This window comes from Polypterus senegalus, chromosome 11, assembly GCF_016835505.1.
Source record: "Polypterus senegalus isolate Bchr_013 chromosome 11, ASM1683550v1, whole genome shotgun sequence".
Taxonomy (NCBI): Eukaryota; Metazoa; Chordata; class Cladistia; order Polypteriformes; family Polypteridae; genus Polypterus; species Polypterus senegalus.
In genome coordinates this window covers 18,235,844-18,258,307 of record NC_053164.1, presented here as the reverse complement: position 1 = coordinate 18,258,307, position 22,464 = coordinate 18,235,844, and the positions used below count along the sequence as shown (strand labels likewise).

The following is a 22,464-nucleotide window of genomic DNA, read 5'->3' as shown; positions in this document are numbered from 1 at the left end:
GTATCCATTATTGCTGATCACTAAAATTTCAGTTTTCTCTTTATTTAACTTGAGAAAATTACTATTCATCCATTCTGAGATACTAGTCAGACATTGTGTTAGTGAATCAATAGAATCGGGTCATCAGGTGCTATTGATAAGTACAGCTGTGTGTCATCAGCATAGCTGTGGTAGCTCACGTTGTGCCCTGAGATAATCTGACCTAACGGAAGCATGTAGATTGAGAATAACAGCGGACCCAGGATAGAGCCTTGTGGAACACCATATTGGATATCATGTGTCTTGAGTTGTAATTCCCACAACTAACAAAATATTTTCTCCCTGTCAGGTAGGATTCAAACCAATTTAAGACACTGCCAGAGAGGCCCACCCATTGACTAAGGCGATTTCTAAGAATGTTGTGATCAATGGTGTCAAATGCAGCACTCAGATCTAAGAGGATGAGAACAGATAAATGGCCTCTGTCTGCATTTACCCGCAAGTCATTTACTACTTTAACGAGTGCAGTTTCTGTGCTGTGATTTGTTCTAAAACCTGACTGAAATTTATCAAGAATAGCATGTTTATTTAGGTGGTCATTTAACTGCATAATGACTGCCTTCTCTAGAACTTTACTTAAGAAGGGCAGGTTAGAGATGGGTCTAAAATTTTCAAGAGCGAGGGTCAAGATTATGTTTCTTAAGTAGGGGTTTAACTACAGCAGTCTTAAGACAGTCTGGGAAGACCCCAGTATCTAGTGACGAATTTACTATGTCAAGAACATTATCAATTAGCACGCCTGATACTTCTTTGAAAAACCTTGTTGGTATCGGGTCAAGGACGAGGTGGAGGGTTTTAATTGAGATATTATTTTTGTAAATCAGGTAAATCTATCCTAGTGAAAGAGTTTAATTTGTTTATAACAGGATGTTGGGGTTTAGGGGATCCTTAGTGTTGGGGAGATATACTATGTTATTTCTAATATCATTAATTTTTGATTGAAAATACAGCGACAGCCTCACAGGTTTCACTGGAAGCACTTAGGAGGCATTCCTTTGAGCTACCTGGGTTTAGTAGGCGATCAATTGTTGAAAATAAGACTCTAGGATTACTAGCATTGTTATTTATAATATTAGAGAAATAGCAGCGTCTCTCAAGACGGACAGTGTTATTGTATTCTGTTATTTTGACTTTTAATATTTCGTGGTGGATAGTAAGTTTACTCTTCCTCCATTGACGCTCAGCTCTACGGCATGTTCTCTTTAAATCAGACACTCTTTGGGTCTTCCATGGTATACCAATGCTAGAAGATTTTTTCACTGTCTTTTCAGGTGCAACTATGTCAACAGCAGCTCTCACTTTAGAATTAAATCTTTCCACCTTACTATTTACATTGTCCTCGCTATTATAGCTGGCACTATAAACGGACTGATTGCTTAAAATGTTTGTAAGTTTTAAAGCTGCTGCGAATCAAAGAAGCGTTTTTAACAATATGCTTCTCATGAGTGTTTTTATCATTATTTCTATATTAAAAGTAGAAGAAAATGGTCTGATAGACCAATATCAATGATCTGTTTTATATCAACTTTCAGTCCTTTAGTAATCACTAAGTCTAATGTATGACCTGCTTTATGTGTAGGCTGATTTATGAGTTGTCTCAAATCAAAAGAATCCAGGAGGTTCATAAATTCTTTTACTTTTAGATCACACTGATTATCTATATGAAAATTAAAGTCGCCAACTATTAGGAGTGTGTCATAATTAGTAATTAAAATTGACATTAAGTCAGAGAATTCCTCAAAAAACGACGCGTTATATTTAGGAGGTCTATACACGGATAGTATTAGAACTTGAGAATCTCCATGAATAACAACGGCGAGATACTCAAAGGACTTGAACTTACCAAAACTGACATCTTTACATTTTAATCGGCTCGAGTAAATGTTAGCCAATCCGCCCCCCCTTTTTCCCTGGCGGTTTGAATGAGTAAAACTGTAATCCGGAGGCAGATTCGATTAAAACTGACGCGCATCTGAATTCAACCATGTTTCATTTAGTGCAATAAGATCTATTTTTTATCACTAATAAGATCGTTGATAAAAACGTTTTGTTAGTTAAAGCTCTGACATTTAATAGTGCCATATTTAATGTTTGGAGGTGCAGAGATGAGTACTATGTGTTATTGTTATTTGGAATAGGAACTAAATTATTATTATTAGCGCTCTGTGTATATTTTTGTTTAATCTGATCTGTTTTATAGTTTTAATACATTGTTCCTCTAAAATAGTGATTTTAATTAGATTATTGGAGTTTATGCCGTATTTCCTAGGTTTTCTACGTGCATTGAGATTGCTTATTACAGTATTAATGGTGTGAACTTTAACGGAAGACTCTATTAAACATTCATCATGTCCTGGCACAGCAGTATTATTTCGGAAGGGGTTAAGAGCAGAGATAGATAGTCAAGAAAAACGAATTACCTTCGATATGTTTTGGAGAGGACCGGGCGCCGATAGGATACCACTAGGTAACTGCAGATCAGATTGAAGCAGACTCAGCAGACCTTCAGTATTGCCAGGCGACACTTGTGTAGTGCCAGGTGGCTAAGGGGCTGAAACAAGAAATGAGCCATCTGTTAGAATAGAAAAATGGGCTGTCATAACATGACGGAACCATGGAAAGTGGAACGGGTGTTGGAGCAGAAAACGCATGTAAGGACTGTCTTGAGTATAAGGAGCTGGTTGTCCATTTGGCTTTCCATTTTAAATTAGCAGTCAGAGTTATGTAGCAGTGGGAGCACCTGAAGGGCTAACAGGTGAGTGTGGTTTGTTATTTCATCTCACGTTTTATTCTCTCATTCTTTTGTGATATTTTGCGTTGGTCACTTGTTCCACACAAGACTGTCTGAACCTCCCATTTAGAAATCAACCTCAATCTTTAATTTGTAATTAACAGGTACTCGGGTTGATCCCCTCCTGTTCTCTGATCCTCCATAAAGAAGACTTTGACCAGCCATCCTGCTTGAGATCCTCAAACTGTGACAAAGCCTTCAGTTGTTCTACAGCTCTGACTTGTGTGTTTCCCAGCAGGTTTCGAGCACAAGATCACAGTCCAAGCCTCCCCCAGCGTCGACAAGTGGAAGACACAAGGAATGGACCGCACCAGCCCACCAGGGAGTCCGGTGATCCCCCGCCTCCGAGCGATCCGCTGTGAGTGGCTGGAACTTTGGGGAGGGTGGGTGAGAGGGGGTAGAGTCAGGTGTGCAGTGTCCACTCTGAGATTTCATGGAGCACGGCTGACATATATATCTGCCTGTCAAAAACGATGAGCTCACCGAGTCCTTATTTTAATTTACTTCTGGTAACAACTCAGAATGAGGGCTGCCTTCAGTGAGTTTGTCAGTCGCTTATTACTCTGCGGCACAAACACAGGCTTTGTTCGAGTCTTGTTGAACACGAGTAACTGGCTCATCGATGTAACTGGCTCATCGATGCCCTTTTACATTGAACATGAGTAACTGGCCCAGTAATCCCCTTTACATTGAACACGAGTAACTGGCTCATCGATGCTCTTTACGTTGAGCATGAGTAACTGGACACGAGTAACTGGCTCATTAATGCCCTTTACATTAAACACGAGAAATGGCTCATCGATGCCCTTTACGCGGAACACGAGTAACTGGCTCATTAATGACCTTTATGCTAAACACAAGTAACTGGCTTATTGATGCCCTTTACGTTGAACACAAGTAACTGGTTAATCGATGCCCTTTACGTTGAACACGAGTAACTGGCTCATGGATGCCTTTTATGCTGAACAAGAGTAACTGAACACGAGTAACTGGCCACCAATATATGGCATGGCACATTTGACTGGCTTAGGGTTGGGATGGCAAGCCAGAGCAATCTTATGTGATCCTGTGGGCAAATAGGAGACCTACCTATAGCATGGGCTGTGGTCTAAACCCAGGATTCTGTGGTTGTTCTAAAGGGCTAGGAGCCATTATGCCACTTACATTTAATGTTTTATTTCTGAAATTTCTGTAAATTCCTAGTCGATGCCACAGCACCCATAGATAAGCATTTTGAGACCCTGATAAGTGAAAGGTCCACCTGCTGGATCGAATAAAAAAGACAGGTGCACTCGTATAGAATACCAATTCATTTAATTCTTTCTTTTTTTTTTGTAACTGACAGTGACTCCTAGTGATGGCAGCAAGACTTGGGGTCGCAGTGCAGTGTGCAAAAAGGATGACCTGGCGGCTAATAAGAAGAAGGGGCGCACTTGGGGGCCCAGCTCCACCCAACCGAAGGAACGCCTTGGAGGGGAAGACAGGTAGGTGAGACATACACACATCCAGGTGGCAGTCGAGTTCACTTGTGTTGTTAATTTTGACCTGTAGGGTGTCACACTCACGCTCTCTATTTGTGTACAGGTTAAAGTCGCTGGGAGAAGGCTGTAAGCAGTATTCATGCAGTGCCCCCAACCTGGGCAAGTCCCCCAAACACACCCCCATGACTGGGGGGTTCTGCAGCCTTAATGAGATGGGTAAGTACTGTGCCCTGTGGAACTGGGCTGATGTTTGTAATGGAACATTGGATATCCAGCTAATGAAGGGACAGAGAGGGCACAAATCCATTAGAACAATCTAGACGAGAACAGGCCATTAAGCCAAATAAAGCTTGCCAGTCCTCTCCACTTACTTCTTCTAAAATAACATGAAGTCGAGTTTTGAAAGTCCCTAAAGTCTTTCTGTCTACCACACTCCATGGTCACTTTTTCCATGTATCAAAGAAGAAAAAGAAACCCACATGGGGAACATTAGGAATATGGGAGCTTGGGAATGATAATAATAATAATAATAAATGTGGTTGAGGGATCGGCTCTGAGCCCTTTCTTATTTGCAATGGTGATGAACGGGTTGACAGATGAGATTAGACAGGAGTCCCCATGGACTATGATGTTTGCTGATGACATTGTGATCTGCAGCGATAGTAGGGAGTAGGTTGAGGAGACCCTGGAGAGATGGAGATATGCACTAGAGAGGAGAGGAATGAAGGTCAGTAGGACCAAAACATAATACATGTGTGTAAATGAGAGGGAGGTCAGTGGAATGGTGAGGATGAGGGAGTAGAGTTGGCGAAGGTGGATGAGTTTAAATACTTGGGATCAACAGCACAGAGTAATGGGGACTGTGGAAGAGAATTGAAGAAGAGAGTGCACGTAGGGTGGAATGGGTGGAGAAGAGTGTCAGGAGTGATTTGTGACAGACGGATATCAGAAAGAGTGAAAGGGAAGGTCTACAGGACGGTAGTGAGACCAGTTATGTTATATGGGCTGGAGACGGTGGCACTGACCAGAAAGCAGGAGACAGAGCTGGAGGTGGCAGAGTTAAAAGATGTTAAGATTTGCATTGAGTGTGACAAGGATGGATAGGATTAGAAATGACATTAGAGGGTCAGCTCAGGTGGGTCGGGTGGCAGACAAAGTCAGAGAGGCGAGATTGTGTTGGTTTGGACATGTGCAGAGGAGAGATGCTGGGTATATTGGGTGAAGGGTGCTAAGGGTAGAGTTGCCAGGCAAGAGGAAAAGAGGAAGGCCTAAGAGAAGATTTAAGGATGTGGTGTGAGGGGACATGGAGGTGATGGGTGTAGCAGAACAAGATGATGAGGACAGGAGGATATGGAAGAAGATGATCCGCTGTGGCGACACCTAACAGGAGCAGCCGAAAGAAGAAGAAGAATACATGTGGTTGAGTGAAGGAAGTGCAAGTTGCCATTGGAAACTGTTGGGGTGCCATAGCGGTTGTCCCCATTTAATTCCAGCAAAAACCAACAGAAGGTTTCTACAAAACATTACCGGCAGGCTGTGTAATAACAGAAATTTGCTCTGCTCTGTGTTGGGTTCGGTGTGAGACTGAACATCTCCACCTGTCAGCAGCGGGATTTATAGCTTTGGGGACCTGAAGGGGCGAAGTCAGTTGCCCTTACTAGGCATCTTTACTCTGCTGCAGTGGGGAACAAGACAGGAAAATGTTAGTGCCAGCACCCCCTCTCGACCTGAAGTGGTGTTACATACATGTGATGAGCCTGGACGGTGGTCCACAGACACACATGCGTGACAAACATTTTATTTATATAGCACCTTTCTCATGCTCAAAGTACTTCACAGAAATTCAGAATGAGTAACAGGCAATTTACAACGTAATATTCATGGATCTGAATCACAATCTGATTATTTGGAGGGTTACCTACGAGGAAATGCTTGTGGATGGATGTTTGGTTGTTCGCCAGTCGGCAAATATCCACCTTGTCCTCTCAGGTGCGAGAAGCAGATCATAGATATGTGATACAGTCACAAGAGATAACTGAGTTGACGTCTCACCGGTGCTCTCATGCCATGCTGAATTGAGTGCCATCCTTAGCTCCAGAAGTTTCCGGTCCCAGTCCTGATGGTGTGTCCCAACAATCATAGTTTTCAGGGTTTTGTTAAGCTCGCTTTGGTGAGAGCAGACTGAGGGTGATAGGTGTTGTCTACTGATGGACTACTCCCCAATTTGCCAGAAAGACTATCTCCATCTCTAAGCTAGTGAACTTGGCTTTTCCCATTGGGTGAAGAGTTTGTTACTAAGGACGGCGCACAAGTACGTTAGAACAATCTGAATGAGAACAGGCCATTCAGCCCAACAAAGCTTGCCAGTCCTATCCACTTAATTCTTCTAAAATAACATCAAGTCAAGTTTTGAAGGTCCCTAAAGTCCTACTGTCCACCACACTACCTGGTCACTTATTTCATGTGTTTATGGTTCTCATAACTGTTCCATTACTGAGTTGGTCAAAGCAAACATCTCCAATTTGGTTAGATGCTCCTTCACCACTACCATCTGAAATATCTTTTGTGTCTCGCTACTTCAATGTGGACTCATAGGGCGAATTCCCCAAATTTCAGATAGATAGATACTTTATTAATCCCAAGGGGAAATTCACATAATCCAGCAGCAGTATACTGATACAAAGAAACAATATTAAATTAAATAGTAATAAAATGAAAAATAAAATAAAAAAAAGCAGACAATAACTGAGTAATGTTAACATTTACTCCCCTGGGTGGAATTGAAGAGTCGCATAGTGTGGGGGAGGAACGATCTCCTCAGTCTGTCAGTGGAGCAGGACGGTGACAAAAGTCTGTCACTGAAGCTACTCCTCTGTCTGGAGATGATCCTGTTCAGTGGAACCGGCACTGAGGGCTTTCAGGCAACGGATTTTTCAGCAGAAGTGTGTCAAGAAACATAATGGGGGGGGGGCTCCTTTATACATCTGTATAGATAGATAGATAGTTAGATACTTTATTAATCCCAAGGGGAAATTCACATAATCCAGCAGCAGTATACTGATACAAAAAACAATATTAAATTAAAGAGTAATAAAATGAAAAAAATTAAAATAAAATTAATGTTAGCATTTACTCCCCCGGGAGTCGCATAGTGTGGGGGAGGAACGATCTCCTCAGTCTGTCACTGAAGCTACTCCTCTGTCTGGAGATGACACTGTTCAGTGGATGCAGTGGATTCTTCATGATTGACAGGAGTTTGCTTAGTGCCCGTCGCTCTGCCACAGATGTTAAACTGTCCAACTTTAATCCTACAATGGAGCCTGCCTTCTTAACAAGTTTGTCCAGGCTTGAGGCGTCTTTCATCTTTATGCTGCCACCCCAGCACACCACCGCGTAGAAGAGGGCACTCGCCACAACCGTCTGGTAGAACATCTACAGCATCTTACTGCAGATGTTGAAGGATGCCAACCTTCTCAGAAAGTATAGTCTGCTCTGACCTTTCTTACATAGAGCATCAGTATTGGCAGTCCAGTCCAATTTATCATCCAGCTGCACTCCCAGATATTTATAGGTCTGAAAAAAAGAAACGTCCTCTGACTTTCAACTGTTTTTACTTTCAGTAAACTTAATGTGTAAATATTTGTATAAACACTAAGAGAGTCAACACCATAAGACATAAACTAAAAATGTTTCACAAAGTGTCTCTGAATGAAGGGAGGCTCAAAATCCAAAGTACCAGTCAGTATGTGGTGTGGCCACCAGCTGCTTGAAGTACTGCAGTGCATCTCCTCCTCATGGACTGGACCAGATTTGTCAGTTCTTGCTGTGAGATGTTACTCCACTCTTCCACCAAGGCACCTGCAAGTTCCTGGACATTTCTGGGGGGAATGGCCCTAGCCCTCACCCTGCGATCTAACAGGTCCCAGACGTGCTCAATTCCTTCGACGATAAACACGAATCCGTCCATCACCCCTGGTGAGAAAAAACCGTGACTCATCAGTGAAGAGCACTTTTTGCCACTCCTGTCTGGTCCAGCGAAGGTGGGTTTGTGCCCATAGGCAGCGTTGTTGCTGGTGATGTCTGGTAAGGACCTGCCTTACAACAGGCCTACAAGCCCTCAGTCCAGCCTCTCTCAGCCTATTGCGGACAGTCTGAGCACTGATGGAGGGATTGTGTGTTCCTGGTGTGACTCGGGCAGTTGTTGTGGCCATCCTGTACCTGTCACGCAGGTGTGATATTCGGATGTACCGATCCTGTGCAGGTGTTGTTACACGTGGTCTTCCACTGCGAGGATGATCAGCTGTCCTTCCTGTCTCCCTGTAGCGCTGTCTTAGGCGTCTCACAGTGCGGACATGGCAATTTATTCAGCAGTCCTCATGCCTCCCTGCAGCATGCCTAATGCACGTTCACGCAGATGAGCAGGGACCCTGGGCATCTTTCTTTGGGTGTTTTTCACAGTCGGTAGACAAGTCTCTTTAGTGTCCTGCGTTTTTAGAACTGTGACCTTAAATGCCTACTTTCTGTAAGCTGTTAAGGTCTTAACGACCATTCCACAGATGCATTATGGTTAATTGAACATGCATGGAAAACATTGTTTAAACCCTTTACAATGAAGATCTGTAAAGTTATTTGGATATTTAAAACATTATTGTTGAAATACACAGTCCTGAAAAAGGGACGTTTCTTTTTTTGCTGAGTATATATGTTTGGTATCATTCTTTTCAGAATTTATCGAGCTTTAATGTTGTTAGATTTTCAGGTTCTTATTCCATTTTTAAATTATAAACTAAAATATCAAGAAAGTCATGGTTTCTTATTTTTGATCGAATAAACTTTCACAGGAACAATCTATTAAAAACAATAACTATTCATAGGGCGGCATAGTGGCTCAGTGGGTAGTGCTGCTGCCTCGCAGTTAGGAGACCTGAGTTCACTTCCCGGGTCTTCACTGTGTGGAGTTTGCCTGTTCTCCCTGTGTCTGCGTGGGTTTCCTCCTACAGCAGGTTAGGTGCATTGGTGATCCTAAATTGTCCCTAGTGTTTGTGCTTGGTGTGTGTGTGCCCTGTGGTGGGCTGGCACCCTGCCTGGGGTTTGTTTCCTGCCTTGCACCCTGTGCTGGCTGGGATTGGCTCCAGCAGACCCCCGTGACCCTGTAGTTAGGATATAGCGGGTTGGATGGTGGATGGATGGATAGATAACTATTCGTAACACCAATGTTTGTATTTAGGTGATTTAGTTAGCTGAAGGTCCAGCTACGATGGCCCATTGCATACCAGTTTAGTTTTCACGTGATTTTACATGTTATTTAAAGGAGTAATTTTTTTACAAAAAGTTTTTTTTTATCTACAAGAATGTCCGTTAAAACAAATGGATCGTTTATTTAATCTCTTATGAATACTCATCAAGCATAGTGGACCTCAGTTTAATGGGAATAATCGGTAAGAGAGTCAATATTTTTTTCTTATTTCATGATTTTTACATATTCTTTCTTTTACATGTTTAGAGAATTTCGTGATTTTTGACTCCAATGAATAGTCATTTTTCTTTTGTACATTTACAGATTTTACTAATATTCTGGCTTCAACTGGGGGTTGCCCCCCTAGTGTATATAAATATATATATATGCAGATTCCAATTCAATAAAACTCCCACATAGCATGGCCTTCCTTCACTTTTCCAAAAAAAAAATGTTTGCTGTCTTGTGTCATCTGTGTGTTTTAAGGAGCATAAAAACATCAAGTTCTTCTCTTTGGGGTTTTTTAGAATGAAATAGAAGCAGATCTATTGTCAGTCAGTCAGTCATTATCCAACCCGCTATGTCCTAATACAGTAATCGGTAGGGGGAGTGGGGGTTTGAGCGAAGCGATCGTGACCAGATCCGAGCACTTCTCCTTAGCATGCGTTCAGCCGTCACAACCTCCTCCTCCTTCAGAACGCGCAGAGCAAACAGAACAGCAATCTTGGCAGAAGCAGCACAAAGCCAGTAGCTGATCTGTTCAATTCTGCTTAGCGAGCGTTCAGACCCCCCCTCACAATGCGGGGAGCGTTATAAGTGCCGCGAGAAAGAGATTTAACCACACCCGGGGCAGGAAATAACGGACAAATGTTGTTTTTGCAAAAGTTTTAAAGTAAAAATGAAACGAATGCATATGTAACAATTGCCTTGAAAATAACAATCTCTATAAATTGTTTATCTGGTAAATCAAACGAGGGGGTGGGCGAGCGAAGCCAGCAGTGGGCGGAGCCCCCTAGTGATAATGATAGCATTAATAAATCCGCGATGTAGCAGGGGTGCGATAGCTGAACCACGATAGAGCGGGGGATTACTGTACAGGGTCACGGGGGTTTGTTGGAGCCAATCCTAGCCAGCACAGGGCGCAAGGCAGGAAACAAACCCCATTAGGGCGCCAGCCCACCGCAGGGCAGATCTATTGTAGTGTTTCCAATTTATAAGATGAGAAGAATTCAAGACATAAGTAGTGAAGATGAATGTTGAAAGCCTTTATGGATTTGGTCAAAATCTTATGGGTTCTTTAGCTTGCATCATAATCAGACAAAGAAGATGGGTGGTGTGGACACCAGGGGTGCGTACAGCCGCCTCCCCTAAACCTGACACAGACAGGCAGAGGCACAAGTTCAATCAGAGCGCACGTTTTTATTCACGTGGGGTGCGCTATTTCCTTGCTCCCCACAGCGCAGTACACAAGCACCGAATGCACAGTCCTGCACAAAACCCTTTCCTTCATCTTCTTCTTTGTCCGCCTCCACTCCTCTTCTGGCAAGCTTTGTCCACCTCCTCCTCACTCTGGCTCCTTGAGTGGAGTGAAGCGGTCCCCTTTATGTTGCTCGTGGAAGCGCTCCAGGTTAGCTCATTTAGCGTTAACCTGAAATCACTTCCAGATGTGATGGAAGTTCAAGGTAAGGCTCTGCAGCTCCCCCTGGTGGCCCCCGTGGAACCCAACAGGTCTGCCCTAAACTCCAACTCCCAGTGTGCCCTGCGGGAATCTGTCCAGGTGGGCAGTGCCACACACACATGCTCTGCCCCCTGGTCCTTCCATCCAGTTGTGTCCCGGCCAGGTAATGGCTGCGGCCGCCCATTACCCTGGATTTTTTTCTAGGCACTCTCCAGCCCATCCATGACTATAAGTTGGTTTAAACAGATTTGATAATGTTTTTTTTCGTTTGTTTTGTAAGGTTGTCATTAGGACAGATGTTATATGACCGAAAAAGTGAATCGTTTTCCTGCCTGTTCTGTGTACTTTCGGCACTTAAAAACTTTCCTTGTGTTTGCTTCCAGAGGAAGATTGCTCACCCCTGGCCAGCCCTTTGCTGTCATCACAGCATTCCCAGAGCGAAGCAGAAAGTAGTGGAGCACCAGAAGAGGGCGGAGCCGTGCCAGCCCCTTGCAGTGGCACCCCCACAGACTGCGTGCGCCGCTGTGCCCAGCGCAAGAAGAGCGACCTCATACTGCTGGGTTGTGCATCCTTGCTGGCGTCAGTCGCCATTGGCATCGACCTCCTTCAGATCGGCAGGCAGCAGGTAAATCGACCTTGGGGGTTTCATTTTGAATTTTCGAGGTTTCTGCCAAATGGGTTAACGAAGATCTAAATTAAAATACACAATGCAAAAAGCTAGCAAGGAGGAGGTGCTTTTATTCAAAGCCTCTAAAAAAGCTTTGTAGACTCACGTCCCGCAGGACCAGCACTTCCACACCATACTGGACCCTGTTCAGTTTTCTCACTGTCTCCTCCAAAGCACCCTCCATGATTCTCTGAGCATATTTGTATTACCTACATTACAGTAACTGGGAGTTTTATGGGTAATAATAATTTTTAATCGTGGATATTCAGCTCACTGACTGCACCTGACTGATAACTGTTCACAAATTTGTTGGAGTACGACCTTAATCATTACCCGTGAACGAGTCCCTCTGTTCTTGAAGTGGATCATTACCCATAAACGTGTCGTGTAATACCAAAACGAACCGCTGTTTGTGAATGATCTGCATGAATCCCTGCTTCTTTTGAGTACAAACTGAATCATTATGCATGAACGAGTCGTAGGATTCTCATTCGCTTGATTCTGAAACTGATTGATTACCTGCAAACATGTCGTACAATTCTTGTTCACTTGATTTCAGAACGAAATCATTACCTGCAAACGAGTTACATGGCTTTGTTTATTCAGTTCTGTCACTGAATCTTTACCTGCGAACGATTCAGTGCTTGTCAAACTGATTCATTACCCATCACCGAGTTACACAATTCTCACTCATCAGTTCTTGTACCTGCAAATGAGGTGCACAAGTCTCTCGTGTACTCATTTTCTCAGGTTTAAACTGAATCATTACCCATAAACCAGTGAACCAATTCTTGTTCATTCAGTTCTTGGACTGAATCATCATCTGTGTATGAGTTGCATGAGTCTGTTATTCACTTATTCTCCTTGAGTTTAAACTGATTAATTACCTGTGAACAAGTTTCATGATTTTCATTCGTTTCATTCTCAAACTGATTACCTGCAAGTGAGTCGCTCAGTTCTCATTTACTCAATTCTCGCTCACTCATTTACAGAACTAAATCATTTTCTGAGACAAAGTTACAGTATATGAATCTGGCATTCACTTATCGTTTTGAGTTCAAGCTGAATTGTTATGCGCACAACTTTCATTTACTCAGTTCTTGAAATGGTTCATTACCCGTGAACGAGTCACACAGTTCTCATTCAGTTCTTGGACTGAATCATCATCTGTGTATGAGTTGCATGAGTCTGTTATTCACTTATTCTCCTTGAGTTTAAACTGATTAATTACCTGTGAACAAGTTTCATGATTTTCATTCGTTTCATTCTCAAACTGATTACCTGCAAGTGAGTCGCTCAGTTCTCATTTACTCAATTCTCGCTCACTCATTTACAGAACTAAATCATTTTCTGAGACGAAGTTACAGTATTTGAATCTGGCATTCACTTATCGTTTTGAGTTCAAGCTGAATTGTTATGCGCACGACTTTCATTCACTCAGTTCTTGAAATGGTTCATTACCCGTGAACGAGTCACACAGTTCTCATTCACTTGATTCTTAAACTAATTCATTACCCCCAAATGGATGTCACGATTCCCGTACATTCAATTCCCAAATTGAATCATTACCCATGAATGGGTTGCATAACTCTGTTGTTCACTGATTATTTTGTGTTTGAACTGAATCGTTACTTACACATTTCCTATACACTTGATTCTCGTCACACGATGCTGGTTCACTCAATTCCCAAACTGAATCATTAACCCATGAACGACTTGCACGATTCTCACTGACTTGATTATTGAACTAATTCAATATCTTCACGAATGAGGTATGTGATTCCCTCTCACCCTTATTCTTTCAAGTACAGGCTGAATCGTTATCTGTGAACAAGCCATAGAATCCTAATTTACTTATGTGGCCTCATGGGTGGCGCTCCTGCACCCTAAACCTGACACAGACAGACACTGGCACAAGTTCTTTCACACACATGCTTTTAATTCAGCTGTGAGAAACTCTTTTCCTTAAGCGTTTCCCACAGTTCAGCCACAGTACAAAGCAGCAGCACAATATTAAGGCACACTATTTTTTTCTTTTCTCTCTCAGTCTCTGTCTCTTGTTTCTCCTTCCACCTCAACTCTTCTTCCAGCAAGCTCCGTCCTCCACCTCCCGACTCTGGCTACTGGAGCAGTGGCAGCTGGCTCCTTTTATATAATCCCTGGGAATACTTCTAGTGTCCTGTGAGACTGGTCTGGAAGCACTTCTGGGTAAGATAGGAGCCTGATGACATAGGGCTCTGGAGTCCCTGCAGCACCCCCTAGTGGCAAACCTGGGACCCAATAGAGCTGAGTCACCAGACTCCAACTCCCATCATGCCCTGTGGGAATATGAGGTGCTGTAGCAATCCACGGATGCTGCCACCTAGCGGTGCAAGGGAGATAATGCCCGGAGTTAATGTTCCTTCCACTTTGGAGGCGCCCCAGGCCGGGTGAGGGTGCTGGAAGTCCATCACACTTGATTCTCGAAAGATCATAAAGCGTGATGATTCACCTTCTTATATGAGATATATACATTTTGATAATTAAACATTCAGTACAGCAACTATATAGATTTAGATATATTGTGAGACATGCCTGAACACCACCAGACAGACACCGCATCTTTATTAAAAGCACGTTTTTATTCTCTTCCATTTAACACAGTCCCGCACAGTACACTGTGCTCCTCACACTAATCACCACTCCTCCGGGCTTCTCTCTCTGTCCTTGGACTGCCTTTCCTCTTTCCTCCTCTCATTCCCGACTCTAGCTCCCAGGCTGTAGGAAAGCGGCTCTTTTATTCTCACCCGGATGTGCGCCAGGTGCTCCCCCTGACGACACTTCCTGGTGTGGCAGAAGTGTCGGGAGAGCACTCGGAAGCACTCCGGGCATCCCTGGAGGGATCCTCCTCCATCTTTCCGGGTGTGGCAGAAGTAAACAATTCCCAGGCCCTCTGAAATTCGGGGCGGGTCCCAATAAGCGTGAGCCTCCTTGCTCTTCTCCTATGGTCCTCCTCTGATCCAGGGCGGTTGCCCCCTCATGGCCCAGAGGATGTACCTGCCACCTCCCAGTCCTTCCAGGCATCCCGGCTGGGTCGCAGCCCCAGCGACTCGCCACAATATGTATATACAGGTAGTCCCCAGGTTATGGACATCCGACCTATGACATACGAACGGGACCGCAGCTGCAACGCATGTGCCTCAGTAACTGCCTCTCCATCATCTTCGGCCTTGGGACGCTGCAAGCAGTGGCTGGACAGAGGCTGGAGGGGGGTGATTTTGCTGCCGCGCAGTGTAGTGTCCCTCGGGTGGCTCCCGGCGGCAAGGGGTTTCACTGCCCGCCAACCACACACTGCTGCCCCATTCGTTCTCAGTGTACGGCTGGTAATGCTGCAAGCGGTGACCCGATTGTGGCTGAATGGAGGCCATTGAGGGTGAACGGGGCAGCGGGGGGTAGCATTGTTAGTGTGCCTCTGATGGCTGCCTGTTGAATTGGGGCAATTCACTACCCGCCTTTGGCAGCACCGTGTTCGTTCTTGGTGGTCGAACGCTGCAGGCAGCATACTGTAGTGGAGGTGACTGTGTGGTGGGTGAGTGATGAACCGCCCGTCGATGCCCCCATTCATTCTCAATAGTAAGCCTGCTTGTACTGTTACGCACATAGCAGGAAGTTGTCTCTTGTCAGTACATCAGACGTGTTGACGACTGGTGCCTTCCTGCTGTGATAGCGTGTATAGCGCTGTGCAGAAGAGCTCATCTTAACCTTTTGTCTTCACCCTTCAACAATGTCTCTGAAACACAAATCTGATGCAAGTGCTGGTGATACAGTAAAGAAGAGAAAAACCATCACCATGGAAAATAAAGTAGAAATAATAAAAAGGTCAGAGACAGGTGAAACTCCCTCATTCATTGGCAGAGCACTTGGTTACAGTCGGTCAACAACAGCATTTATTAAAATAATGTACCTGTTCGGACTTACATCATACAAATTCAACTTTTAAGTACAAACCTACAGTCCCTGCCTCGTACATAACCCGGAAACTGCCTGTATATATATATATATATATATATATATATATATATATATATATATATATATATTTAAAATATTTCATAGAATTTATTAAGAGCAAGTAACATTCCATACATGCAAGTCAAACTTGACAAAACTAAGTTCAAATCAAGTAAAGCAACAATATATTGTTACAATTTTCCTGAAGGGGTGGGAACTGGTCCTAGTGGTGAACCAAATGACTCAATTAAATTGATTCACTTAGATGGTAATTCCCAAAAATCTGTTAAGAAAATGAATAAATATTCTTGATCTATGAAGCTGGCTTTGCTAGAGTAACACAAGACATCATGTGATAGTGCTCTCCATTAAGAGATTAGCAATGGCCTATTTAAAGTAATGATTCATGCCATCTGGTGCTTGCAATGCATTCTGGTAACTTTTGTAGTCAAAACCTGGTCTATTTATTGCATTTCTTTGATCTCTTTTCAGATGACCCAGGATGAGTTGGAGGCCAAAGAAGAAAAAAGGAAGAAAGATGGTTTGTTCCAGAGACCGGGCCGTTTCCGGCAGAACAGCAGCCCCCCTAGTCGGATTGTGTCCAGCAAGCGCGAGGAGTCGGTCCTTCCCCTGACTGAGCCCTCCTCCTCGGTCACCCTGCTCTCGTTGTCTTCCATTTCGGACTGCAACTCCACCAAGTCCCTGCTGCCGTCAGATCCCGAGGAGCCTCTCTCCGGTCTCCCTGCAGTCAACCCCTTGCTTGATCTGAAGGCAGAAAGCTTCAAACGGGACCCTAATCAGTCCCTGACGCCCACCCACGTCACTGCCACCATGGCTGTTTCTCGGGGGCACCGGCGCACCCCTTCTGATGGAGCAATCCGTCCCAGAGTACAGACGCCAACACACCACCGAACGCCTTCTGATGGCAGCAATCAGAACTTCAATAATATAGGTAAGGGATGGGGAACAGTGGTTAGTTTTTGCTGTTTGACAACTGTTGGAACCTGAGTTCAAATCGATTGATGAGTGAATGTGAATGTGTGAGCAAATGTGCCTTCTGATGGACTGGCATCCCATCCAGGGCAGGTCCCTGATGCTGCCAGGACAGGCTCCTCACGACCATACAGTGAATGGATGGATGGATGGATGGATGGACATTGAAGGGATTTACGTAAGTGGTCAATTTAACCATTTATAGCCTGAAACAGGCATGCTGTATGCTGTTGCCTGTAGGTTGATGGGATCCTATTATCTGTAATTCTGACTTCTTGCTTGGCCTCCCCTACCATTGGCACCAGCTGGTGGAAATAAGTATTCAAAATAGCAACATTTTTCTCAGTCCACGTATTTCCAATGCAGCATTGGTATCTACTCAATAAAATGGAAAAACCAAAGAAATCATAATATAATTCATAAAAAACATTATGTGCAAGAAAGTGGAATTACATAGGAAAAAAGTTTTGGATGCATTAAGTAGAAGCAGCCGATTCCACTAATGGGTTCTCCTACCTGTGCTGGAAAAAGTCTATCTATCTCTAAATACAAGTTAACTAATCATTTGTTACCAAGCCGTCCTGCAAGAAACATCTTATGATGGGTAGGGTCAAAGAGCTCTCCCAAGGAAACGTTCTCAACAAGGTTGTTGAGCAACATGGCAATGGCACTGGTAACTGACAGATTTCTTAACTCCTAAACTTTCCTATAAGCACCACTGGGGCCATTATCCCCAAGTCAAAGGGACATCACTCCTTCATCAACCAGTCATACCTAGGAGCTCCTCACAAGATTTCCGACCAGGCATTCATCAGGTTGGTCAGAAGAGTAGCCCACAAGCCAAGGAGCATGTGAAAAGCAGGAAGTATAGTCGTCACAGAGAAGACAATAGGCATCGCTCTCCACCGCCATGATCTCCATGCGCAGTTATCCCAGAAGTCTCCATTACTCAAGGAAAGGCCTGCTGAAGCTCATTTGAAGTTTGCTACACAACATTTAGAGAAGTCTGTAGATTACTTTGGGAATGTAGTGTGGTCAGATGAGGTAAAAATGTCTTTGGAAACAGTATGACACACTATGTCTGGAGGAGACATGGCTCTGCATATGACCTTAAAAATGCCATATCTGCAGTGAAGTTCGGAGGTTTGAAGTGTCAAGGTATCGGGCTGTTTCTTCTCACAGTACCAGAGGATTCCAAATTATTGAAGAATAGTTGAATGGAGAAATTCATGAAGAGAATCTGTTGGCATCCATCAAGACGATGAGGGTGAGACATGGGTGGACCTTCCTTGGATCCTAAACAGGCTACAAAAAGAGAGGTCCCAGAGGAAAAAAAATGAAAGTTGTTGGAATGTCCTGGTTAAACAGCAGACTTTAAACCAAATAGAATATTTGTGGAAGGAATAGAAGATCCAATATTCACCAGTGGGTCCTTCAAGTCTACTCTTCAAGATTTAATGACTGTCTTTTTAGAATGGGCCAAAATCCCAATTTCTTCATACAGGAAGTGTCTTGAAGCTGTCATTGCAAACAATTAATAAATTTCAGTTAGCGTATTCAAAACGTTTTTCCTGTGTCGTTCCACTTTATTGCACATAACTTTTTTATGGATTGGAATGTTACGATTTCTTCGGCCGTACTGTTTTATTAAGCTGGTACCAGTGGTTGGTCTCAATTTAATAGCATAGCTGCTTTGCAAATACGTTTAATGAGAAAAATGCTGACGGGTTGAATATGTGTCCCATCAAGGTTACCATACTGTGTGGGAATGAGGAATATCCAGCCATCCTCTCCTCACTGGACCCATTTAGTCCAATTCAGGATAGACTCTGGCCTGACACACAGCAGTTATAAGCCCAGAGCAGGATGCCAGTCCGTTGCAGCGTACAAAACCCTTGGATTTTCTTTCACCTCTAAACCTTTGTCTTCCTCTACAGGTCCAGCAGATAACAATGAGTTTCCTCGCCTCCCTGAACCTGCCAGCATCTTCCCCTCGGTCCTTCGGCGCAAGCCAGCAGCAGACAAAGACCCAGCAGCCCTGGAAAGGCCCAAGACTCTGGAGTTTGCTCCTCGTCCGAGGCCGTCTTCCAGTCGGGCAAAGATCGACCCCTGGAAGTTTGTCTCCTTCACCAGGACACACAGTTCATCGCCGGGCAGCTCATGCGAAAGTCCGTTGGCCGTAGAGTCTCTGAGCAGCAACTCGGAGGACCACAGCTGCCCTGCGCAGACCCTGCTGGACATGGACATGGAGGGTCAAAGTCAGGACAGCACAATCCCTCTCTGTGGACACCACAACACCGTTTTGTGCACCCAAGACTTTTCCTAGCAAACTCCTCACTTGATGGACTGTGAGGGTTTCATGGATGTGCATCTTGAAGGGATTCTGTTTTTTTTTTTCCAGCGAAACAGGCAGCTCACGGCTTCATTCATCTAAAGAGTCATCAGTGTGCAGGCTGTGCAGATCGTCCTCTTCCTCATCCTGCTGTCTTTTCCCTTAGAATCTGCTCCTTGATTGCACACATAGCAGGTAGTAAAATCGGGATCAGCGTGCAAGTTGTCTTAAACAAAGCCATTCCTCCCGGAAATGAAGGGACTCCTGCACCCAAGGCTGCTATTAACTTCCAGAGGTTAATCAGGTGACTCAAAGCCGAGTCTAACCAAGTGGACGGAATTGGACGGCGTCATGTCTCTGCTTTGGACTGAGCCCAGACACAAACAGGTCAAGCTTACTGCCACATTGGGTCCTTAAATTTCTTTTTTTTTTTTTTTAACTAAAAATGGAAAGTGCATTGGTATTGGTGTGCCTGCTTCTCAAGAAAGTGTCCTTCCTGTCCGGCGATATACAGTATCTCAGGGTGATCGACATCCTCTAGGCCAGGGCTATTCAACTTGCCGTCTTGAAGGAGGAGGAGAACTGTGTCTCGACGCTAAGTAATGTTCATCTTTTTAATTTTTCCTCCTGATCTTTTGTTGGTACCTTTCAAAATGTCACAAGTGAAAGTCATAAGCCTTACCTCGTGTCATTTTTCGTTTTCCACCAGTAGCCCTTCTGTTGTTCTAGCGACAGTGTGGGTGGGCTGGTGGTGGTGGTACTGTGATTTGAGGTCTGGCTGTGTTTTCTAAGCTTGTGTGTCCAACGCCGGTCAGTGTTTGACTGTGTCACTCGTTGAATAGCCCTGCTCTAGACGTTGAGGTGGGTAAACTGTTCTCTTGGGGACGTTTACCTTTTCCACCAAAGTGGGTCTGTCCCTTAAAAAATAAATAAATAAATAAATAAAACAGCTGCTTGGAAAGAAAAGAGGAAAAGAGACTGAGAAAAAAAAATTGTAAATGTTTGAAAATATTTGCTGCCCAGAGCAAAACACAGGCTGTTCCAGCAGGCTTTCCGGTTGTTTCTGTTGCTTGCCTACTCTCCTCTCCCATCCATTCATTCACTTTCTTACTCGTTTATCTGGTTCCAGGTTGCGGGCAGCGTTGGAAAAGGGTAGACTGAGACACCCACCAATATTCATGTCAATGTGAAAAAAAAAAAAAAAAGGTAATAAATTATTTAGGAACGTGCCTAAGGCAAAGTGAGGGAGCATTAGTGGCAATGGACTGAAAGTCAGTTCTTGAGCTTAGGTCTCTGTGGAGCAATACTTGAGTTTCTGACCACTTTCTCCTGTTGTAAACAAAACAGGTATCATTTATTTATAATCTAATCTGCATTTAAGTATAATTATTACATTATAATATGCCATAATCTAATCATGGTATAACGTAATAAAATTTGTTATAAATGTTGTAATTAGAGGGTGGCATGGTGGCGGAGTGGTACTGCTGCTGCCTTGCAGTAAGGAGACCTGAGTTCGCCTCCCGGGTCCTCCCTGCATGGGTTTCCTCCCACAGTTCAAAGACATGCAGGTTAGGTACATTGGCGATCCTAAATTGTCCCTAGTGTGTGCTGGGTGTGTGTGTGTGTGTGTGCCCTGCGGTGGGCTGGCACCCTGCCTGGGGTTTGTTTCCTGCCTTGCGCCCTGTACTGGCTTGGATTGGCTTCAGCAGACCCCCGTGACCCTGTGTTAGGATATAGCGGGTTGGAAAATGACTGACTGACTGACTGTTGTAATTAGAATTACCACCAGGGGGCAGCCAGGGTAGAACAGGTGCTAAGTAAATGTTTCTAAATTTACTTCAAAATATTGTGAATTCGGAGTTCCAAGTCATAAAGAGTCCCAAAGACTTCATGCTCACTAGAGGGGGATAGCACAGTCAAACCCTGGCTCGAATTAAGGGCAAGCACTGAATCTTTATAAAATGAAAGATTTATTCTTCACAAAAAATATTTCAATCGCAATGAGGATTGGGAATCGCCTGTAACATGAAGGCAATCCAAATCAAACACAAAGCAGAAGGTCGTAAACATCAAGAAAAATCATAAAGTACATAGAATTTACAAAAAAAACACAAGAACACATCACTCCTAAGTGCATTTGAAATGAACTACCAGGCACTATAAAAGACCCTCAAGATATATACGGCAGAAGCCGGTCCCTGGCAAGGATTGGCAGGTGGTCCCACATCTTGGAGGACCACCGACAAAACACATGGAACAAAACACAAGTGAAGAATTAAATGCGACACACCCGGCCAGCACTCGGCACTCATTACAAGATGAAAAACACCCTTTAAGGAAGCACTTTAATTATCTGTCAGGATCCATTCAAAAAGGTTAAGAAAAGAGAACTGGGAAGCCTACTGGAATTTCATACAGCACTGGCAGTTCACAAAGTTGACTTGTTTTTGGTTTGAAATGGAAATGAAGTTTTTAAGGGAAAATGGAATGGAACCTCAGATCAGCGCCGATGTTTGTTTGGAAGTGAGTTGTGTCTCCAGTTGGACCTTCAGAGCTGCAGACTCTTCAGAAGTTGCTTTTTCCCCATCTCCTTCATATGATTAAAAATGAAGATTGTAGAAAAGCAAATAATACTGATGGTGTGTAGACAGTGCCCGCTTCATACCTAAGGACTTGTTTGCATTTGTCTACCTTTGTGTGTGTGAGAGAATGAGTGAGTGCTCGTTGAAGAAAGTGACAACAGTAGAATTGGGAGACCAAATGAACCTTCATCTATCTCATGGGATGTGGTCGGACATGTCCAGAGAATATACAGTAGATAACTGGAAGGAATGAAGAAAATCCATACACTGTGTGCGGATGTGTTGTACATTTAATACATGGGATGTGAATCTGATATCGTGTGTGAGTATATAATAGATACAGAATATTTATACAGATAGAATAATTAAAACTTCATAATTGCACATAAATGTAAATTCACATTTTCACATGCAATGCATTAGACATATTACCTTCATTCTTGCATATGTACTATATTTGTAATGTTTGTGTGTGTGTGTAAATATATATACAAGAGTATATACAGTATACAATGTGTGTGTAAGTGTATATATAAATATGACATATCTTTGAGCATGGGAGAGACGGTGCTATATTTTTGTTGTTTATTAATTCATTAAATATGCAAAACATACATATACAGTATAGTAAACATATTTTCTTAATTCATTCATTTATTGTACTTTTTAAAT

The 22,464-nt window shown here is 43.5% G+C and overlaps 1 protein-coding gene across 1 annotated transcript in view; it reads left to right on the top strand.

Moving 5' to 3' along the window:
• map3k10 (mitogen-activated protein kinase kinase kinase 10) overlaps positions 1 to 20,736 on the top strand; it is a 128,661-nt gene extending 107,925 nt beyond the window's left edge. Inside the window, exons 6-11 of the mRNA XM_039768113.1 lie at positions 3,069 to 3,188; positions 4,176 to 4,314; positions 4,415 to 4,527; positions 11,609 to 11,850; positions 16,375 to 16,834; positions 18,813 to 20,736. Coding sequence (XP_039624047.1) covers positions 3,069 to 3,188; positions 4,176 to 4,314; positions 4,415 to 4,527; positions 11,609 to 11,850; positions 16,375 to 16,834; positions 18,813 to 19,201 — 1,463 coding nt within the window. The 3' untranslated portion in view covers positions 19,202 to 20,736. The remainder of the gene's footprint in view (positions 1 to 3,068; positions 3,189 to 4,175; positions 4,315 to 4,414; positions 4,528 to 11,608; positions 11,851 to 16,374; positions 16,835 to 18,812) is intronic.
• The last annotated feature ends 1,728 nt before the right edge of the window (positions 20,737 to 22,464 follow it).